Below are 20,657 nucleotides of genomic sequence, written 5' to 3' on the forward strand. Positions count from 1 at the left end.
CGGGCCTTACGGGTTATATCCAAGGATTCTATGGGAAGCAAGAGATGAAATTGCAGAGCCGTTGGCAATGATCTTTTCGTCCTCACTGTCAACAGGGGTGGTACCAGGGGATTGGAGAGTGGCGAATGTCGTGCCCCTGTTCAAAAAAGGGACTAGGGATAACCCTGGGAATTACAGGCCAGTTAGTCTTACTTCGGTGGTAGGCAAAGTCATGGGAAGGGTACTGAAGGATAGGATTTCTGAGCATCTGGAAAGACAATGCTTGATTAGGGATAGTCAGCACGGATTTGTGAGGGGTAGGTCTTGCCTTACAAGTCTTATTGAATTCTTTGAGGAGGTGACCAAGCATGTGGATGAAGGTAAAGCAGTGGATGTAGTGTACATGGATTTTAGTAAGGCATTTGATAAGGTTCCCCATGGTAGGCTTCTGCAGAAAGTAAGGAGGCATGGAATAGTGGGAAATTTGGCCAGTTGGATAACAAACTGGCTAACCGATAGAAGTCAGAGAGTGGTGGTGGATGGCAAATATTCAGCCTGGATCCCAGTTACCAGTGGCGTACTGCAGGGATCAGTTCTGGGTCCTCTGCTGTTTGTGATTTTCATCAATGACTTGGATGAGGGAGTTGAAGGGTGGGTCAGTAAATTTGCAGACAATACGAAGATTGGTGGAGTTGTGGATAGTGAGGAGGGCTGTTGTCGGCTGCAAAGAGACATAAATAGGATGCAGAGCTGGGCTGAGAAGTGGCAGATGGAGTTTAACCCTGAAAAGTGTGAGGTTGTCCATTTTGGAAGGACAAATATGAATGCGGAATACAGGGTTAACGGTAGAGTTCTTGGCAATGTGGAGGAGCAGAGAGATCTTGGGGTCTCTGTTCATACATCTTTGAAAGTTGCCACTCAAGTGGATAGAGCTGTGAAGAAGGCCTATGGTGTGCTAGCGTTCATTAACAGAGGGATTGAATTTAAGAGCCGTGAGGTGATGATGCAGCTGTACAAAACTTTGGTAAGGCCATATTTGGAGTACTGTGTACAGTTCTGGTTGCCTCATTTTAGGAAGGATGTGGAAGCTTTGGAAAAGGTGCAAAGGAGATTTACCAGGATGTTGCCTGGAATGGAGAGTAGGTCTTACGAGGAAAGGTTGAGGGTGCTAGGCCTTTTCTCATTAGAATGGAGAAGGATGAGGGGCGAATTGATAGAGGTTTATAAGATGATCAGGGGAATAGATAGAGTAGACATTCAGAGACTTTTCCCCGGGTGGAACAAACCATTACAAGGGGACATAAATTTAAGCTGAATGGTGGAAGATATAGGGGGGATGTCAGAGGTAGGTTCTTTACCCAGAGAGTAGTGGGGGCATGGAATGCACTACCTGTGGAAGTAGTTGAGTCGGAAACATTAGGGACCTTCAAGCAGCTATTGGATAGGTACATGGATTACGGTAAAATGACATAGTGTAGATTTATTTGTTCTTAAGGGCAGCACTGTAGCATTGTGGATAGCACAATTGCTTCACAGCTCCAGAGTCCCAGGTTCGATTCCGGCTTGGGTCACTGTCTGTGCGGAGTCTGCACATCCTCCCCGTGTCTGCGTGGGTTTCCACCGGGTGCTCCGGTTTCCTCCCACAGTCCAAAGATGTGCAGGTTAGGTGGATTGGCCATGATGAATTGCCCTTAGTGTCCAAAATTGCCCTTAGTGTTGGGTGGAGGTGTTGACTTTGGGTAGGGTGCTCTTTCCAAGAGCCGGTGCAGACGCAATGGGCCGAATGGCCTCCTTCTGCACTGTAAATTAAATGATAATCTATGATTAATCTAGGACAAAGGTTCGGCACAACATCGTGGGCCGAAGGGCCTGTTCTGTGCTGTATTTTTCTATGTTCTAGTTCAAGTTCTCATAATAGGTCAGACTTTGCATTTTTCTTTATTAATCTATTGAGGTCTATCAAGCTTTCTTATATGAAGCTATTTCAGTATTTCATGCTGCAAGGATCATCGAGATCATCGTGCTCAGTCATGAAAATTGTATATTCTCATGCATCTTCGCTGCCATAATCTTTGGTTTTAAATCTAAACCGAAGAACTAAACTTTAACTTTGTATGCAGTCCGAGGAATAGTTATGAGAATTGTAATGGTCACCTTACAGGCAGCTGTGTCAAATTATTTTTGAACACCTATAACACTGTGAAATAGAATTTTAAAAATATTCATGAAAACATCACGACTATGTTCCAGCCAGGAAAGCAGCTTCTGCAACTGAACCTCCAATACCTCAATTACACACATGGTATTTAAATTCAGTTCATGTAAGCCTTTTAAGAGAATTATTGAGCTGTTGATGGAACTGGTTAACAGATTTTGAATTATGATTGACCTTTTTTATTTCAATCTGATAATTATATACTTGAAAATATCTTTCCAGTTCAGCAACCTCCAACTATAACAGACCAATCGCCAAAGAGGCACGTTGTATATCCAACAGATGATTTTGTAATCAAATGTGAAGCCAGAGGAAATCCAGCGCCTCAGTAAGTAATTCCATTTGTGCATTTGTGTACGGCTTTTATTGAGAGCATTGAATTACCAGTGAAAAAATTGGTGTTGATTTTGCTGTTTAGGTTTTTATTCAGTTAAAGGCTTTGTACCAGGCATATGCCCAATAGGCCTGGAAAATTGTCCCACCTAAGTAAGTACCAGTAAGACTTTGAAAGATGTGCATTAACCAAATTTCACATTCAGTATAAAGCAACCAAATAATTAGAAGTAAAAATGCTGATTTCAGTGCATTTCAAAACATTTCCTCAAGGAAATTTGCTGTTGTTTCTGCTTTATTGGTTGTTCTCTATTTCCAGTTTGACATCAGCACTGCTCTCATTGCAGTTAGCACTAAACTTTGCAGGTCAAAATCTCTCCTCCCTTCTTGTCACTTTCAATAACTTTGTAGCAGCCTTTCCCAACGTGTTCAAGGTCCTTCACATTGAATACTGCTCTATTCCATTGCTGTATATCTTGGCCGAGAAAAAAAAAAGAGAGGCAAAGAGCAGAGATCAATTAACCAACGATTCTAAAGGATTAGGAAATTTATAAAAGGGAGCGGGAAGGTGGAATCGGTGCAAAGAGTGAGAAAACAAGTTGGGGGTAAAGACAAGCACAAACGATGACAGTGTTATTGTCATGATGTGGACCTGGTGTTGTAAGACTTCGTACAGTGTTATTGTCAGGAGAAAAGAAAGTTGAAATTCTTTATCCTCCCCTTCAATGCATAAGCAGAGGTATTTTTAAAGTAGGGTGTGGCGTGTTTCCCCAAACTCCGGTTTGTGTGATCCAACTCATAGAAATTCGTGTCATCCAACTCATAGAAACTCGTGTCACTGATTAACTTAGAATGTTAGTTTGTAAATATTTAAAGCTGTGGCGGGGAGAGTTCACAGCCATGCACCCACACAAAGACACAAACATGCTCACACACATACGCACAATAGAAAAGAGGAAGATGTAAAACTATGGGAAACAACATTAAAAGGACCGCAGAAATGAATATTAGTTCACATGGGGTGGCATTCTCCAACCTTCCAGCTGCGTGTTTCTTGGCACAGGGAGGCGGTGTGCCGTTCGCTGGTGGCAAGATTTTCTATTCCCGCCCGCTGTCGATGGGAATTTCCATGATGCCAGGAAACCTACGGTGGAGGTCTGCTGCCAGCAGGAACAGAGGATCCCGCCATTAGCGAATGGCCGGAGAGTTCTGGCCATGATTTCCAAAGTCCAAAATGTCAATGTCCAGTGTTCCTTCCTAGCAGGCTCGGACCAGATGGGTTCCTGGTTGAAAACAGCAACACAGAAATTCTTGAAACAAATTACGTTGCAACACAATGGGGCTTTTGTGCTTAGACCGCTTGGCAGGTGATGACCAGAGACTTTTAAAATAAAACAGGCTTCAAGCTATTGAGAGATTGTGGCCGGCAGCTGGGTTTGCCAGGAGATCTGCTGGAGTTCTTTCCTGTCGATGTTAAATCAAGAGGCTGAGCTGTGAGGCTAGAAATGTAACATTAAAATGATCAAAAGAGGCTAAATGTGATGTGATCCATCAATTAGTTAATTGCAGCCTTGCAAGCAGTTTCTGAGCTTCTGGCCACAATGCATTGTTTCCCTTTGGGAGCAACATGTTGGCTGTTAGTGCTTCAAGTACAATGAATTTCGATGGCTCTATCTTTGTTATCATCCGAGCTGAGGGGGTTAGTTCATCAGTTCGTCAACTTGTTTCATGAATATAACATGGCCTCATACAGGGTTGTGAGATTCCTCAAGGATGAAAGTGGAATTCCTTTGATACTGTTGTCTCTGTTGGAACCTTCCAAAACAGATGGCAGATCTTGTAGGTCATGTGATCTGCAGCAACTATTTTGTGGTTTAGCCAAAATCCATTTTCATAAAGCAAAAAAAGATGAAGGGTGCTTTACAGTGGACAAATGTTAAAAGTCCACTTATTAGCATATTCGGCAGGGTGTTTCTCAGATTGGGCCACCATTTTGACAGCAGTCCTGTTCTCCACCCCCCCCCCCCTTTCAGGCCCCTCCTTTTTATCGACTCTCCCTCTCTCTTGCCCCTCCCCTCCAACCTTGCAGAGGCCCTTGGAATCCTCCCTCACCCCCACTCCAATGGGCAAGGCCCTCCCCAGGCCTGATTCCTAGCAGTGTCAAGCTGACACCCGGGCACTCTGGCAGTGCCTCTGGCAGTGCCTCTGGCAGTGCCTCTGGCACCCTGACAATGTGATCCGGGCATGCTGGCAGTGCCGGGTTGACACTGCCAGGGTGCCAGACTGGCATGCCAAGGTGCCCAGGGTTTGGGGGTGTGCCAGAGTGCTACCTTGCCCTGTCCTTGACCAACTGGAGGCTCGCTAATGGCGTGCAAGCCCCCCCACCAAGGTGCTCTCACGCCTGGTTCACATTTGTGTGAACCATTACCAAACGACGTTCTGGTGAAGTCTCACTGGCGTGGCTGTTGACTCCTATGCGGCGGGTGAACACGACATCCGGGTATTTAATGGAGGCTCATTTAAAGATGCAGACCTGAATCTCACCCCGTGAGGGCGGGATCCAGATTGTGCCGGCAGAGCAAATCGGGTGACTCGTGATCCGCCCGGCGCAGAGCCCGATTTGAGGCTCTCGCGCAATTCACCTGTTGTGCCCGATCGGCACCGGACACAATGGGGTCGCTATGCCGCGCCCAAAGTGTTAATGCCTCATGTTTTAATTTCTCTTCATGTCTTATTGACTTCATATGACTTCAACAGAGTGGTAAAGAGAAAGAACAAAGTGGTGGAATATGAATAGTAAGATGGAGAGAGATCAGCAAAAAGATTGGAAGATTGAGTGGAATGAGAAACATGATTTGGGGAGACACATTGACACGTCTCTCTGTAAGGCAAACCTACAAGAGATTCAGGTGCTATCTCAAAACAGCGTAATTTTCCTCATTTAAAAAAGCTCATATTGGCTTGTACTTGCACATAAATTACCCCAGAATTATTGCCAGTTTCCTCATTGATTTTTTCAATAGAGATTAAACTACAAATTCCGGTAGAGGCCATTTGCTTCCCCTAAAGCATAACATCAGCATCATAAAAGTGCGCAACCAAACAGCACCAGATCTCAATATTTCCAGCTGCGCAGAGGCAGGAGGCAGGGATTCCCACTATCACCGCAACTATTTGCCCTGGCAATCGAGCCACTGGCAATCGCTTTCAGATTAGCGAAGGAGTGGAGAGGCACTCAAAGGGGAGACAGAGAGAATAGAGTCTCACTCTACGCAGATGATCTGCTCCACTACGTCTCAAACCCCCCTAGCCAGCATGGGAGTAATAATGGAGCTACAAAGGGAGTTCGGAGCCTTCTCAGGTTACAAACCTAACCTGAGCAGGAGCCAACCTTTCCTCGTGAACCCGCAGGGGGGCTGGAGGAGGGGAACCAGAGCTGGGGAGGTTACTGTTCAAGCTGGCCCAGATCAAATTCTGCTCTCTGGGGACCCAAATAGCGCACGATTGGACATGGATCCGTAAATGGAACCTGACGAGTCCGGTGGAGGAATTATAAAGGGACCTACAGAGTGGGTCTCGCTCCTGCTCCCTCGGGGAGAGTGCAGATGATTAAGGTGAACACGCTACCCAGGTCCCTTTTCCTGTTCATCAGGTACCTCCCGATCTTCATCTCCAAGTCCTTCTTCACCAAAATCGATAAACTGATCTTGCCGTTTATGTGTATGTGGCGGTGAGGGCGGGGGGGGGGGGGGGTGGTGTGGAAGAGAGCTATGGGGGGGTGGAAGAGAGATATGGGGGGTAAGAGAGAGAGAGGGGGGAGAGAGAGGGGGGGAGAGAGAGGGGGGGGGGGGGAGAGCCCAAGGATCAGGAAAAAGATGCTACGAAGAAGGAGAAATGTGGGAGGCTTGGCTCTCCTGAATCTCCAATTCTATCACTGGGCTGCCACCGCAGAAGGGTGCGGTGATGGGTCAAGGAACGGGAGATGGAATGGGTCAGGGTGGAGGAGAGTTCTTGGTGGTTGATGAGAAACAAGACCGGCAACGGAACAGAGAGAGGGGGGGGGGAGGGGATAGGCAGAGGAAAGGGGGAGTGGGGAGAGGGGATAGGCAGAGGAGAGGGGGAGGGGTTGTAAAGAAGCAGTGAGGGGGAGGGGGGGGGGACAGCAAGCAAAACACAGGGCAAGTAGGGAGCCTGAAGGGACAAGCAGCGGAGACACACACAACCACAACAGCAACGCCAAGGTGGATGCCAAATGCGCCCCTTGATATGTTCTCATAGCAGAAGGCGGCATGGACATCATCAAAACATTACTGTTACAGCAACTGACCACTGGGGGCACCAAAGTAGGAGCCCCCACACCTGTACATCGATTACTCCTGATTCTACTTTTTCATTTGTTGTGTAATTTTATTTCCTGTTGTTTGTTTTCCTATCTGTATACCCACTTTCTTTTTTGAGATTCCTCTGTAGTGACCCTGGAGAATGGTATGATGAATAAATGTAAAACCAATAAAAATATTTATTAAAAAAAATAAAAGTGTACCACCAAAAGTGATAATGAATGGGAATTGCTATCTTCTGTAATAACGTCTCAACCTGAGCCTCATTCTTTTGTTTACTCTTTCATGGGATGAGAGCTTCACAGGCAAGGCCAGCCATTTGTTGCCCATCCCCAGTTGCCCTTGAACAGAGTGATTAGCCTCATTATTTCAGAGGGAAGTTAAGAATCAACCTCATTGTTGTGGGTCTGAAGTCACATGCAGGCCAGGCTGGGTAAAAAGGGCAGATTACCTTCCCTAAAGGACTTTAGTTAAACATTATTTCACGATTATCAATAATAGTTTCATGGAGCCATAACTTCCTGGCTCCCCAGCATCGGATTGGGAGGTACCCCAAAGTTGTGGTGGGGTATCCCTCTCACAGGTCCCCCCCCCCCAACCCCACCCCCAGCCGAACTGACAGACACGCCACCCCACTGAATCCCCACCACCACATCTCATTCACTCATCTTTGAAAATAACCTTCTCCCTTTCAATGGACCCTTTAAACTCACCTGCTTTACTGCAGCTAGTGCTGTAAAAAGGGAGCATGTCCTTCTTCGCTGCTGGAGTCCATGAACCGCTTTAATGTTTCCATCTCACTCGGCCTACATCAGGAAGTTTGAAAAAATGGGCCAGGATTCTCTAAAATCACGATACGCGGCCCTGCACTGCCTGGCCCGCGCAAGATGACGGAGCCACACAGCGGGCCTGCACGGAAGAAGGTAGGCCCCCACGGATCGTGCGTGGCCCCCGATCGCGGGCCTGGCTGTCGTGGAGGCCCCCCCCCCTGGAGGCTGGAGGCCCCCCCCCCCCATGAATCTGATCCCTCCACCAGGAGGGCCACCGTGGCTGCAGGTCCGAGCTCCCGCCAGGTGGAACCATGTTAGAACCACGCCGACAGGAACTCGGCGGTCAAATGCGGAGAATCGCCGCGGGGGTCTCTTTCAACAGCCCCCGACTGGCTGGTGGCGATTCTCCGGTCGTCGGAGAATCGGGTCCGTGCGTCACGGGCCGTCTCGGTGTCATCTCCAATTCTCCAAGCCAGCACGGGCTCGGAGAATCCCGGCCACGGTTCTTACCTTACAGTTATAATGAAACCCGAATGAAAATTCCCACTGAAGACATAACAGGTTCAGTTTTTCTATTGCCACCATTAAATGCCTGCTAATGTACACAGGACGTCTGTGGTGCTACCGACATTGGAGCAACTGCATCTTAACTTGAGTTATTAACTTCAGAGAAGGCAGAAAACTCTCTAAAAGACAATAATTTATGTCTATAAGCACCAAGGTGAAATAGCTGTTTACTAGGTGAATCAACCCGTCAGAGGAAAGATAAAGGGCGCGATTTACTGGCCGCATCTTGCCGGAATCGGGACAGGATGAAGCCTATCCTGGGGCTGGTTTAACTCAGGGCTAAATAGCTGGCTTTTAAAGCAGAACAATGCAGGCCAGCAGCGCGGGTTCAATTCCCGTACCAGCCTCCCCGAACAGGCGCCGGAATGTGGCGAGTAGGGGCTTTTCACAGTAACTTCATTTGAAGCCTACTTGTGACAATAAGCGATTTTCATTTCATTAAATTTTTTCAATAGATCCACGAGAAGCCTCTTCCGGGATTCCCAGCAGTCGTTATGCCCCGAGAGATCTCGTTAGTAGATGGGATCCAGGATTGCATAATTAATTGAGCTTAACTGCTCACTGAACTTAGCCGACACCAGGATCTACCGGCCTCGCCGAGGAGACCCCGGCCAGATGCCGTTTAGCACTACTCCCCACAAACGGGGACCAGGAGGTCGCCCAGGCGATCAGAGCCCTCCGTGTGGTTGGAATCAGGGCACGGTGACACCCTGGCACTGCTGATACCACACAGGCAAATTGGCACTGTCAGTCTGGCACACTGGCAGTGCCACCTAGGTGCCACTGTCAAGGTAGCAGTGCCAAAGTCCCCAGGTGGTATTTTGCCTGTGCCCTGGATTGTGCCCAGAGGTGCCCTGCCCGTATGAGGTGGGGTGCGAGAGGGGCCTGAGGAACCCCCAACAATAGGTTGTGTCGGGGGTATTGAGAGATCGGGGCATCATTCATAGCTCCTCAGTGCAGGAATTGCGATTGAGTGCAGCCTGGGCGAGACATTCCCGCTATGGCCCAAAAAAATATTAAAGTGCCGTTCGATAACGGGGTCTTTCCTACCACTACAAGCACCGGGAATGACACTGCTAATTCAGCCCAGAACGGGACTCTTTTTTTCTTCAGTTCTTGCCCAAAATGTCCTGATTTCCCGCACTGATGGTGTTATCATCCTCATGGGGATCTCTAAACCAAAAGAACCAAATTGCTGAACTAACTGCAAATTAGAAAAATGAAAATTAAGTGTAAAATAATGGACAAATCATGGTTGGTATGAACTTTAAATTCCACATCGAATAGCTGATACGGCAAAGATAGACGTCAAGGCCTTTCCAACGCAGTCCACTTTACCTACACATCACCGATTTCAGCCACAAAGTTATTCCCAGCTTGGATCTTACTCGGACAAAATTCCAGTGTCTTAGCCAATTCTCCATTCAGGATGCCAAAGCATGTAATGAGGCAGTGGGGAAGGGAACACTGACAAAGGAGAGTATTTGCAGGCACGGAGATGGGTTGAAGTGTGTATACTTCAACGCAAGAAGCATCAGGGTGAACTTAAGGCATGGATCGGTACTTGGGACTACGATGTGGTGGCCATCACGGAAACTTGGATAGAAGAGGGGCAGAAATGGTTGTTGGAGGTCCCTGGTTATAGATGTTTCAATAAGATTAGGGAGGGTGGTAAAAGAGGTGGGGGGGTGGCATTATTAATTAGAGATAGTATAACAGCTGCAGAAAGGCAGTTCGAGGAGTATCACCCTATTGAGGTAGTATGGGTTGAAGTCAGAAATAGGAAAGGAGCAGTCACCTTGTTAGGAGTTTTCTATAGGCCCCCCAATAGTAACAGAGATGTGGAGGAACAGATTGGGAAACAGATTTTGGAAAGGTGCAGAAGTCATAGGGTAGTAGTCATGGGCGACTTTAACTTCCCAAATATTGAGTGGAAACTCTTTAGATCAAATAGTTTGGATGGGGTGGTGTTTGTGCAGTGTGTCCAGGAAGCTTTTCTAACACAGTATGTAGATTGTCCGACCAGAGGAGGGGCAATATTAGATTTAGTACTGGGTAATGAACCAGGGCAAGTGATAGATTTGTTAGTGGGGGAGCATTTTGGAGATGGTGCCCACAATTCTGTGACTTTCACTTTAGTAATGGAGAGGGATAGGTACGTGCAACAGGGCAAGGTTTACAATTGGGGGAAGGGTAAATACGAAGTTGTCAGACAAGAATTGAAGTGCATAAGTTGGGAACATAGGCTGGCAGGGAAGGACACAAGTGAAATGTGGAACTTGTTCAAGGAACAGGTGCTACGTGTCCTTGATATGTATGTCCCTGTCAGGCAGGGAAGAGATGGTCGAGTGAGGGAACCATGGTTGACAAGAGAGGTTGAATGTCTTGTTAAGAGGAAAAAGGTGACTTATGTAAGGCTGAGGAAACAAGGTTCAGACAGGGCATTGGAGGAATACAAGATAGCCAGGAGGGAACTGAAGAAAGGGATTAGGAGAGCTAAGAGAGGGCATGAACAATCTTTGGCGGGTAGGATCAAGGAAAACCCCAAGGCCTTTTACACATATGTGAGAAATATGAGAATGACTAGAGCGAGGGTAGGTCCGATCAAGGACAGTAGCGGGAGATTGTGTATTGAGTCTGAAGAGATAGGAGAGGCCTTGAATGAGTATTTTTCTTCTGTATTTACAAATGAGAGGGGCGATATTGTTGGAGAGGACAGTGTGAAACAGATTGGTAAGCTCGAGGAAATACTTGTCAGGAAGGAAGATGTGTTGGGCATTTTGAAAAACTTGAGGATAGACAAGTCCCCCGGGCCTGACGGGATATATCCAAGGATTCTATGGGAAGCAAGAGATGAAATTGCAGAGCCGTTGGCAATGATCTTTTCGTCCTCACTGTCAACAGGGGTGGTACCAGGGGATTGGAGAGTGGCGAATGTCGTGCCCCTGTTCAAAAAAGGAACTAGGGATAACCCTGGGAATTACAGGCCAGTTAGTCTTACTTCGGTGGTAGGCAAAGTAATGGAAAGGGTACTGAAGGATAGGATTTCTGAGCATCTGGAAAGACACTGCTTGATTAGGGATAGTCAGCACGGATTTGTGAGGGGTAGGTCTTGCCTTACAAATCTTATTGAATTCTTTGAGGAGGTGACCAAGCATGTGGATGAAGGTAAAGCAGTGGATGTAGTGTACATGGATTTTAGTAAGGCATTTGATAAAGTTCCCCATGGTAGGCTTATGCAGAAAGTAAGGAGGCATGGGATAGTGGGAAATTTGGCCAGTTGGATAACGAACTGGCTAACCGATAGAAGTCAGAGAGTGGTGGTGGATGGCAAATATTCAGCCTGGATCCCAGTTACCAGTGGCGTACCGCAGGGATCAGTTCTGGGTCCTCTGCTGTTTGTGATTTTCATTAATGACTTGGATGAGGGAGTTGAAGGGTGGGTCAGTAAATTTGCAGACGATACGAAGATTGGTGGAGTTGTGGATAGTGAGGAGGGCTGTTGTCGGCTGCAAAGAGACATAGATAGGATGCAGAGCTGGGCTGAGAAGTGGCAGATGGAGTTTAACCCTGAAAAGTGTGAGGTTGTCCATTTTGGAAGGACAAATATGAATGCAGAATATAGGGTTAACGGTAGAGTTCTTGGCAATGTGGAGGAGCAGAGAGATCTTGGGGTCTATGTTCATACATCTTTGAAAGTTGCCACTCAAGTGGATAGAGCTGTGAAGAAGGCCTATGGTGTGCTCGCGTTCATTAACAGAGGGATTGAATTTAAGAGCCGTGAGGTGATGATGCAGCTGTACAAAACTTTGGTAAGGCCACATTTGGAGTACTGTGTACAGTTCTGGTCGCCTCATTTTAGGAAGGATGTGGAAGCTCTGGAAAAGGTGCAAAGAAGATTTACCAGGATGTTGCCTGGAATGGAGAGTAGGTCTTACGAGGAAAGGTTGAGGGTGCTAGGCCTTTTCTCATTAGAGCGGAGAAGGATGAGGGGCGACTTGATAGAGGTTTATAAGATGATCAGGGGAATAGATAGAGTAGACAGTCAGAGACTTTTTCTCCGGGTGGAACACACCATTACAAGGGGACATAAATTTAAGGTGAAAGGTGGAAGATATAGGAGGGATATCAGAGGTAGGTTCTTTACCCAGAGAGTAGTGGGGGCATGGAATGCACTGCCTGTGGAAGTAGTTGAGTCGGAAACATTAGGGACCTTCAAGCAGCTATTGGATAGGCACATGGATGACGGTAAAATGATATAGTGTAGATTTATTTGTTCTTAAGGGCAGCACGGTAGCATTGTGGATAGCGCAATTGCTTCACAGCTCCATGGTCCCAAGTTCGATTCCGGCTTGGGTCATTGTCTGTGCGGAGTCTGCACGTCCTCCCCGTGTCTGCGTGGGTTTCCTCCGGGTGCTCCGGTTTCCTCCCACAGTCCAAAGATGTGCGGGTTAGGTGAATTGGCCAATGATAAATTGCCCTTAATGTCCAAATTGCCCTTGGTGTTGGGTGGAGGTGTTGAGTTTGGGTATGGTGCTCTTTCCAAGAGCCGGTGCAGACTCAAAGGGCCGAATGGCCTCCTTCTGCACTGTAAATTCAATGATAATCTATGATTAATCTAGGACAAAGGTTCGGCACAACATCGTGGGCCGAAGGGCCTGTTCTGTGCTGTATTTTTCTATGTTCTATGTTCTATGTTCCATGGGCAGCTGCTTCCTTGTAAACAGGATTGTGCCCGTGAAAGGCACACTTGAACTCACAACCCTCATCAGTCATAGTAACATAGGTCTACCTGAACGACGTTTTGCCTTCGCGGAGCATAGCCCATTCTGGACATTCAATCATTCAAAATTGAAGAAACAATGGCAGCCCCCCTAAACCAGCTCTCTGACCACTCAGCAACCTAGCTCTCTAGCTCGGCTTGCTGACCGTATCCTTTCTCCAGTTTTTCTCTCCTTTATCTGCCTGGCATGTGGCCTCTACATTTTTACTTCCTTACCATTGCTCCTGCTTCCAGGTCAAGGCTTGTTAGGTCACATGGGCCTCTATATATAGAAAAATGAGAATGTATCCAGAACCCCTTTACAATTGATACAAACACTTAAAAGATATTTTCAAACTTTCTTAAAAGTAATTAACAGATTCCCCTAACATTTTAAAGTAGTTGCAAATTTTCCTTACTGTTCCTGCTTCTTGGTCAAAGGCCATCACAATGATGGTTTGTACTTTTTGGTTGTGTTTTAATCAGCAATGAGTGGAAGTAGGGATGGCAGATTAAGCAAGAGGTGTTTGGAATTTTCATCTCATTTTTTAATGAAAATTGTGTTTTAAGATTTTATTAACCCTTTTCAGTTAATATTACAATAATAAACCTTTTTCCTTTTTCACATAAGATAATATTTTAATTTAATATGTTAAACTATCTTGATGTAAGTAAGCATCCTGTTTATGCACTGTGGGACAGAAAATGTCCATTTGCTTTTACTTTATGATTTGGCCAATATATCCTTTATGCAATTTTCATTGAATTTGTTTCCAAATGTAAGTTTACATATTTAGTATCAATGGAAATAAATGTACTTCTGTTGTTTGAGTGCCTTAATTTACTCTATCGATTGTTATGGGCAGCATGGTAGCACATTGGTTAGCACTGTTGCTTCCGAGCACCAGGGAGCCGGGTTCGTTTCCCGGTTTGGATCACTGTCCATGTGGAGTCCACACGTTCTCCCCGTGTCTGCGTGGGTTTCCTCCGGGTGCTCCGCTTTCCTCCCAAAAATCTTGCTTGTTAGGTGAATTGGACATTCTGAATTCTCCCTTAGTGTACCTGAACGGACGCTGTAGTGTGGCGACTAGGGGATTTTTACAGTAACTTCACTGCAATGTTAATGTAAGCCTAATTGTGACACTAATAAAGATTATTACAAGGCTCGAGTGGAAAACAATCAGAGAAATATGAATTTCCTTGGAGCTGCAATAATATACAAGTTAGGAGCAGGAATAGGCCACTCAGCCCCTTGAGTTGCTCTGCCATTCGATGAGATCATGGCTGATCTGCTTGCAACTTCAACCCCACATTCGTGCCTAGCCCCGATAACTGTTCACCTCCTTGTTATTCATGAATCTATTTAGCTCTGCCTTAAAAATATTCAATGACTATGCTTCTTGAGACTCAAAACCCTCTGAGAAACAAAATTCTCCTCATCTCATGTAATGGTACCAAATGTTAAATCATCTTTGTTGTGTGAGTAGCAGAATGGCACAGCAGACGTGTGCTGGGGCCATAAACCAGCGGTCAGTGGATCAAAACCATTCTCTGTTATTCATGTGTTCCGTAACAGGAAAAGGCAGCATCTTTGCTGTGTGGGAAATTCTTTCTGAATTTAAAATGGATGAATGTATAAATCAGGAAGTGTATACATCAGTAAATGCTTATTTTTTTCAGTTTCACATGGACTAAGGATGGCAAAGAATATGACCCATCACAGGATACCAGAGTGACCACAACCATTAACTCAGGAACATTCACGATCAAAAACAGCAATGGAAATTTGAAGGCTTTTCAGGGAAGATATCGTTGTTACGCCAGCAATGATCTGGGGGTGGCAATATCTGAGGAAATTGTTTTTATTACTGCAAGTAAGTTCTTCACGATTTCAGTAGTTTGTTTTTAATTATTTTATGGAAATCTGAGAGTTGGAAGAATTGCTTGGAAATTGTGTCGCTGATCTATATTCACCCACAAAAGCTGTTTGGCAATCTATAAGTGATGTCACCTTGTATTCGAAGTGGCTCCAAAATTACACAACCGGTGAAAGGAATTTGGAAACAAGACAAGCCTCTGCAGTAAATTTGTCAATCTGATCATCTGAATCAGACAGGTCTGCAGTATTCGAGGGAACTGTTTATAATAGACCAGCCATCCAAGCCAATTAATGGATTTATCTCGCACATTTTTAATCTATGGAAATGCACCCATCCTCAGGATATACCCAGCTAAAGAAGCAGAAAAAAGCTATTCTGGTAACATACATGGCTTCAGTGGTTTGAAACCATAAAGGGGAGGCAGTGGCATTGTGGTATTGTTGCTGGATTAGTAATTCAGAGACCCAAAATTATGCTCTGGGGTCTGATGTGTTGGGTGTTCTGGATCACATACAGGTCACCAACACTTGAAGTAGTGCAACACTACTTTATTAAAAGGTTAACTATTTAAACATACTTGAACTGTGGGTAAATACAACATCAGCTTTAACTAAAGACCTTTGCCTTGTCCTAACCAGTTGATGCACTCAGCACATGGTGAATGTCTGTTTTGCAGGCTGTGAGCTCTGTCCTCCTAGCTAGCTGCTACTCGAATGAGCAGGAACTCTGATGTCCCCTGTCTTTATAGTGCGTGTGCTCTCACTGGTGATTGGCTGCGGTGTTGTGTATGTTGATTGGTCCCACTGTGTGTCCATCAGTGTGTGTCTGCACCATGATATACTGGTGTATATTATGACACCCCCATTTTATATTTAAAAATGTGCCTGCGTGACAATAAATAGTGTGTGGTGAATGTCCCTGACTACGTGTGTGCGAAATATTTACAGTACTATGTACATAAAACTAAGCTATTTACATGGGAAGGTGCCTGGTGCAGAAAAAAACAGTGTGTCACACAAATAACGAGGTGAACACTATATACAAACCACTTGAACGACTAAATGGAAGAACAGAACAGACCGGAGAGTCCATTAGTGCAAAGTTCACAAATTACGTCTCTGAGGTGGGCGACGAATTCTGGTTGACCACCTCAAGGGTGGGTCAGGAGCCACCAGCTGAGGAGCGGGCTGGACTGCGTCAGAGTGAGGAGGATGCAGAGTAACCGGAATCTCTGCATAGTCCAGGTTAGGGACAACAGGAGGGCGTGGCACTGGCGGAGGATCACGTAGCGAGCGCGGAAAGAGACGAAGGGCATGCCGATTATGGCGCAGAATGGAACCATCCGGTAGACGAACCAGGAACGAGCGGGGAGCCACCTGCCGAAGAACCACAGCAGTTGCAGACCAGCCACCATCCGGAAGATGGATGCGGACGTTGTCATCTGGAGCCAGAGCAGGGAGATCAGCTGCACGGGCGTCATGAGCCGCCTTGTGCTGTGCACGAGACAGTTGCATTCGTTGAAGGACCGGAACGTGGTCGAGGTCTGGGACATGAATGGACGGCACCGTCGTCCTCAGGGTGCGACCCATGAGCAGCTGGGCTGGCGACATGCCAGTGGACAGTGGGGCCGAGCGATAGGCCAGCAGGGCGAGGTAGAAGTCGGATCCCGCATCGGCAGCCTTGCAGAGGAGCCGTTTGGCTATGTGGACGCCCTTCTCCGCTTTGCCATCGGATTGGGGGTACAGGGGACTGGATGTCACATGCACAAAGTTGTACCTCCTGGCAAAGTTGGGCTATTCCTAGCTTGCGAAGCAGGGGCCATTGTCCAACATCTGTTTCCATGCTGTAAACTTCTATGATTCTATGATCACAGTGAGTGGGATGCTGTGACAAGCAAAGGTGTCCTTATAGGCACGGATGACTGCAGACGATGTGATGTCGTGCAAACGTACCACCTCCGGGTAGTTTGAAAAATAGTCTACAATCAGAACATAGTCCCTGCCCAGCATGCGGAACAGGTCGATGCCGACCTTGGACCAAGGGGACGTGACCAACTCATGGGGCTGTAGGGTCTCACGTGGTTGGGCCGGCTGGAACCGCTGACAGGTGGGGCAGTTGAGCACTGTGTTGGCAATGTCGTCATTGATGCCGGGCCAGTACACTGCCTCTCGGGCCCGTCGGCGGCACTTCTCCACGCCAAGCTGGCCCTCGTGTAGCTGTTCCAAGATGAGCTGGCGCATGCTGTCCAGGATAACAATGCGGTCCAGCTTCAGGAGGACATCATCGACTACCGCCAGATCGTCTCTGATGTTGTAGACCTGCGGGCATTGGCCCTTGAGCCACCCGTCTGTTAGGTGGCGCATGACATGCTGTAGCAGGGGGTCAGCCGCAATCTCGCGTCGAATTTGGACGAGGCGTTCATCCGTGGCCGGTAGATTGGAGGCCACGAAGGCCACATGGGCGTCAATCTGGCAGACGAAACCCGCTGGGTCACACGGGGTGTTGACTGCCCTGGACAGAGCGTCGGCTATGGTCTGGTCTTTGCCCGGGGTGTATACGAGCTGAAAGTCATATCGCCGGAGTTTGTGCAGAATGCGCTGGAGGCGAGGCGTCATGTCGTTCAAGTCTTTTTGTATTATATTGACCAGCGGGCGATGGTCGGTCTCGACGGTGAATTGGGGAAGGCCGTACACATAATCATGAAATTTGACGACACCGGTCAACAGGCCCAGGCACTCCTTTTCTATCTGCGCGTAGCGTTGTTCCGTGGGGGTCATGGCGCGTGACGCATATGCAACGGGGGCCCATGATGAGGCCTCATCGCGTTGCAGGAGCACTGCCCCAATGCCAGATTAGCTGGCATCGGTCGAAATTTTTGTCTCTTTCGCTGGATCAAAACAGGCCAATACCGGGGCCGTGGTAAGTTTGGTTTTAAGTTCTGTCCATTCGCTCTTGTGGGCAGGAAGCCATTGGAAGTCTGTCGTCTTCCTGACTAGGCTCCTGAGAGCTGTGGTATGAGAGGCGAGGTTAGGGATGAACTTCCCCAGGAAGTTGACCATGCCCAGAAATCGGAGGACCGCCCTCCCGTCCTCCGGCTCTTTCATGGCTGTGATGGCAGCCACCTTGTCCACATCCGGCCGCACACCCAACTGGGAGATGTGGTCCCCTAGGAACTTGAGTTCCGTCTGGCCGAAGGCGCATTTGGCGCTGGACGCGACTGATATGCTCCTGCGGGGTGGTGGACCAAATGATTATGTCGTCAACATAGACGCGAACACCTTCAATGCCTTCCATCATTCGTTCCATGATCCTGTGGAATAGTTCTGACGCCGATATGATCCCAAACGGCATTCTGTTGTAACAATATCTGCCAAAAGGGGTGTTAAAGGTACACAGTTTCCTGCTGGATCTGTCTAGTTGAATTTGCCAGAATCCTTTCGAGGCGTCACGTTTGCTGAAGAGCTTGGCCCGAGCCATCTCGCACGTGATCACTTCGTGCTTGGGGATTGGGTAATGCTCCCTCATTATGTTGCGATTCAGATCCTTTGGATCAATGCAGATTCTGAGCTCGCCGGAAGGCTTCTTTACGCACACCATGGAGCTGACCCAGTCGGTTGGTTCCGTAACTCTGGAGATCACCTCCTTGATCTTGGACGTCCTGCAGCTGCTGCTTGAGGCGGGCCTTGTGGGGTGCTGGGTCTCTGAGGTGCATGCACCACAGCCGTGGCGTTCTTTTTGAGTATGATCTTGTAAGTATATGGGAGCGTGCCCATGCCTTCGAAGACGTCGCAGTGCTGGTCGATGATGGCGTTGAGTTGCGCCCTGAAGTCAGCATCCTGGAAGGCAGACGTGTCATCAGGAGAGAGAGAGTGAACTCTTTGAACGACGTTTAGCAATTTGCACGCCTGTGCGCCAAACAGAGAATCCTTCGAGGAGCCCACGATCTTGAAAGGAAGGATGGCTTTTCATGACTTGTGTGTCACTTCGAGTTGGCATGAGCCGGTAGCAGTAATGATGTTGCCATTGTAGTCCAATAGCTGGCATGCCGATGGGAGAATTGTTGGTTTGACACGAAGGCTTTGGAAAGCAGACCACGCCATGAGATTGGCGGAGGCACCAGTGTCCAGGCGGAATCGTATTTGGGACCGGTTGACCATCAGGGTGGCACACCACTCATTGTCTGGATCGATGCTGTATACCGACAGTGGCTGGTATCTTTGCTTCGGGGACAGCCTGTTTTTCGTTACGACAGCGCCTCGAAAAGGCGCCTTCGGGTCCTCGGTGTCGCTGCTGTGTGGGAGGTCGGAATCGGACTCGGTGACCGTGGGTTGAATTGCCCGAACATTCCTGCGAGGCTGGCTGAAGCGATATAAATTGGAAGGCTGAGCTGCTCGACAGCAGGCAGCATTGTGGCCAAGTCTTCCACATCGTAGGCATTGTCGAGATTTTGCGGGGCATTGCTGCTTTAAATGGGCGGAGCCACAGTTGCCGCATGTCGTGATGTCAGCACGTTCGCTGCGCCACCGCGCATGCGCGGTGCGGTCCTGCGTGGTGCGTGCCTGCGCATTACATTCCTCCATGTCGCTGTCCCCTCGTTTGGTGCGTACAAGTGCGGGAGTCCGCGAAAAGCATGCAAAAATGGCCGCCCTCATCCAGGCTGAGGCCCTGGAGGTGTTCAATCACTTGGACCCGTTCCGCCTCGTGGGGACCTTGTTGCGCCGTTTCAGCCGCTTGTATATGGGAATACCGACTGGTGGCATTTTCATGTAGGACACAGGTCTCGATGGCGGTCTCTAGGGTGAGTTGCTTTACTTTGAGAAGCTGCTGACGTACGGGGTCCGACTGAACACCGAAAACGATCTGGTCGCAGACCATGGAGTCGGAGGTGGGCCCGTAGCTGCAAGATTGCGCAAGGATGCGGAGGTGCATTAAAAAGGATTGGAAAGGTTCGTCCTTACCCTGCAAACGCTGCTGGAACATGTAGCGTTCAAAACTTTCATTCACCTCTACGCTGCAGTGAGTGTCAAATTTGAGGAGAACCGTCTTGAACTTCGTCTTGTCTTCGTCATCTGCAAAGGTGAGAGAGTTGAAAATATGGATGGCATGGTCCCCGGCCGTGGAGAGGGGAAGAGCAATCTTTCTGGTGTCCGAGGCGCCCTCCCTGTCCGTGGCTTCGAGGTAGAGCTGGAAGCGCTGTTTGAAAATCCTCCAGTTGGCCCCGAGGTTGCCGGCGATGCGGACCGGCGGCGGCGGGCTGATGTCCATGTTGCAGAATGACGGAATGCTGGCGGAAGGCAGATCACTTGCAGGTAGGCCGAAGAAATGTTAGTATGCAACCACTCCTGGTATCATGATGTGTTGGGTGTTCTGGTTCACATACAGGTCACCAACACTTGAAGTAGTGCAACACTATTTTATTAAAAGGTTAACTGTTTAAACATACTTGAACTGTGGGTAAATACGATACCAGCTTCAACAAAAGACCTTTGCCTTGTCCTAACCAGTTGATGCACTCAGCACATGGTGAATGTCTGTGTTGCAGGCTGTGAGCTCTGTGCTCCTAGCTAGCTGCTACTCGAATGAGCGGGAACTCTGATGTCCCCTGTCTTTATAGTGCGTGTGCTCTCACTGGTGATTGGCTGCGGTGTAGTGTATGTTGATTGGTCCCACTGTGTGTCCATCAGTGTGTGTCTGCACCATGATATACTGGTGTATATTATGACAGGGTCCTGGGTTCAAGTCCCACCAGGGGAGTGGGTAAAATTTGAATTAAAAATGTTGAATTAAAAAGCTGAAGGTGACTGTGAAACC

At 47.8% G+C, this 20,657-nt stretch overlaps 1 protein-coding gene across 13 annotated transcripts in view; it reads left to right on the forward strand.

Moving 5' to 3' along the window:
- chl1b (cell adhesion molecule L1-like b) overlaps positions 1-20,657 on the forward strand; it is a 1,336,546-nt gene that overhangs the window by 597,956 nt on the left and 717,933 nt on the right. For all 13 annotated transcript variants that reach the window (XM_072472185.1, XM_072472186.1, XM_072472184.1 and 10 more), the window contains 2 exons: positions 2,417-2,522; positions 14,647-14,840. In XM_072472185.1, the coding sequence (XP_072328286.1) occupies positions 2,417-2,522; positions 14,647-14,840 (300 nt within the window). The remainder of the gene's footprint in view (positions 1-2,416; positions 2,523-14,646; positions 14,841-20,657) is intronic.

Source organism: Scyliorhinus torazame, chromosome 13, assembly GCF_047496885.1.
Source record: "Scyliorhinus torazame isolate Kashiwa2021f chromosome 13, sScyTor2.1, whole genome shotgun sequence".
Classification (NCBI taxonomy): domain Eukaryota; kingdom Metazoa; phylum Chordata; class Chondrichthyes; order Carcharhiniformes; family Scyliorhinidae; genus Scyliorhinus; species Scyliorhinus torazame.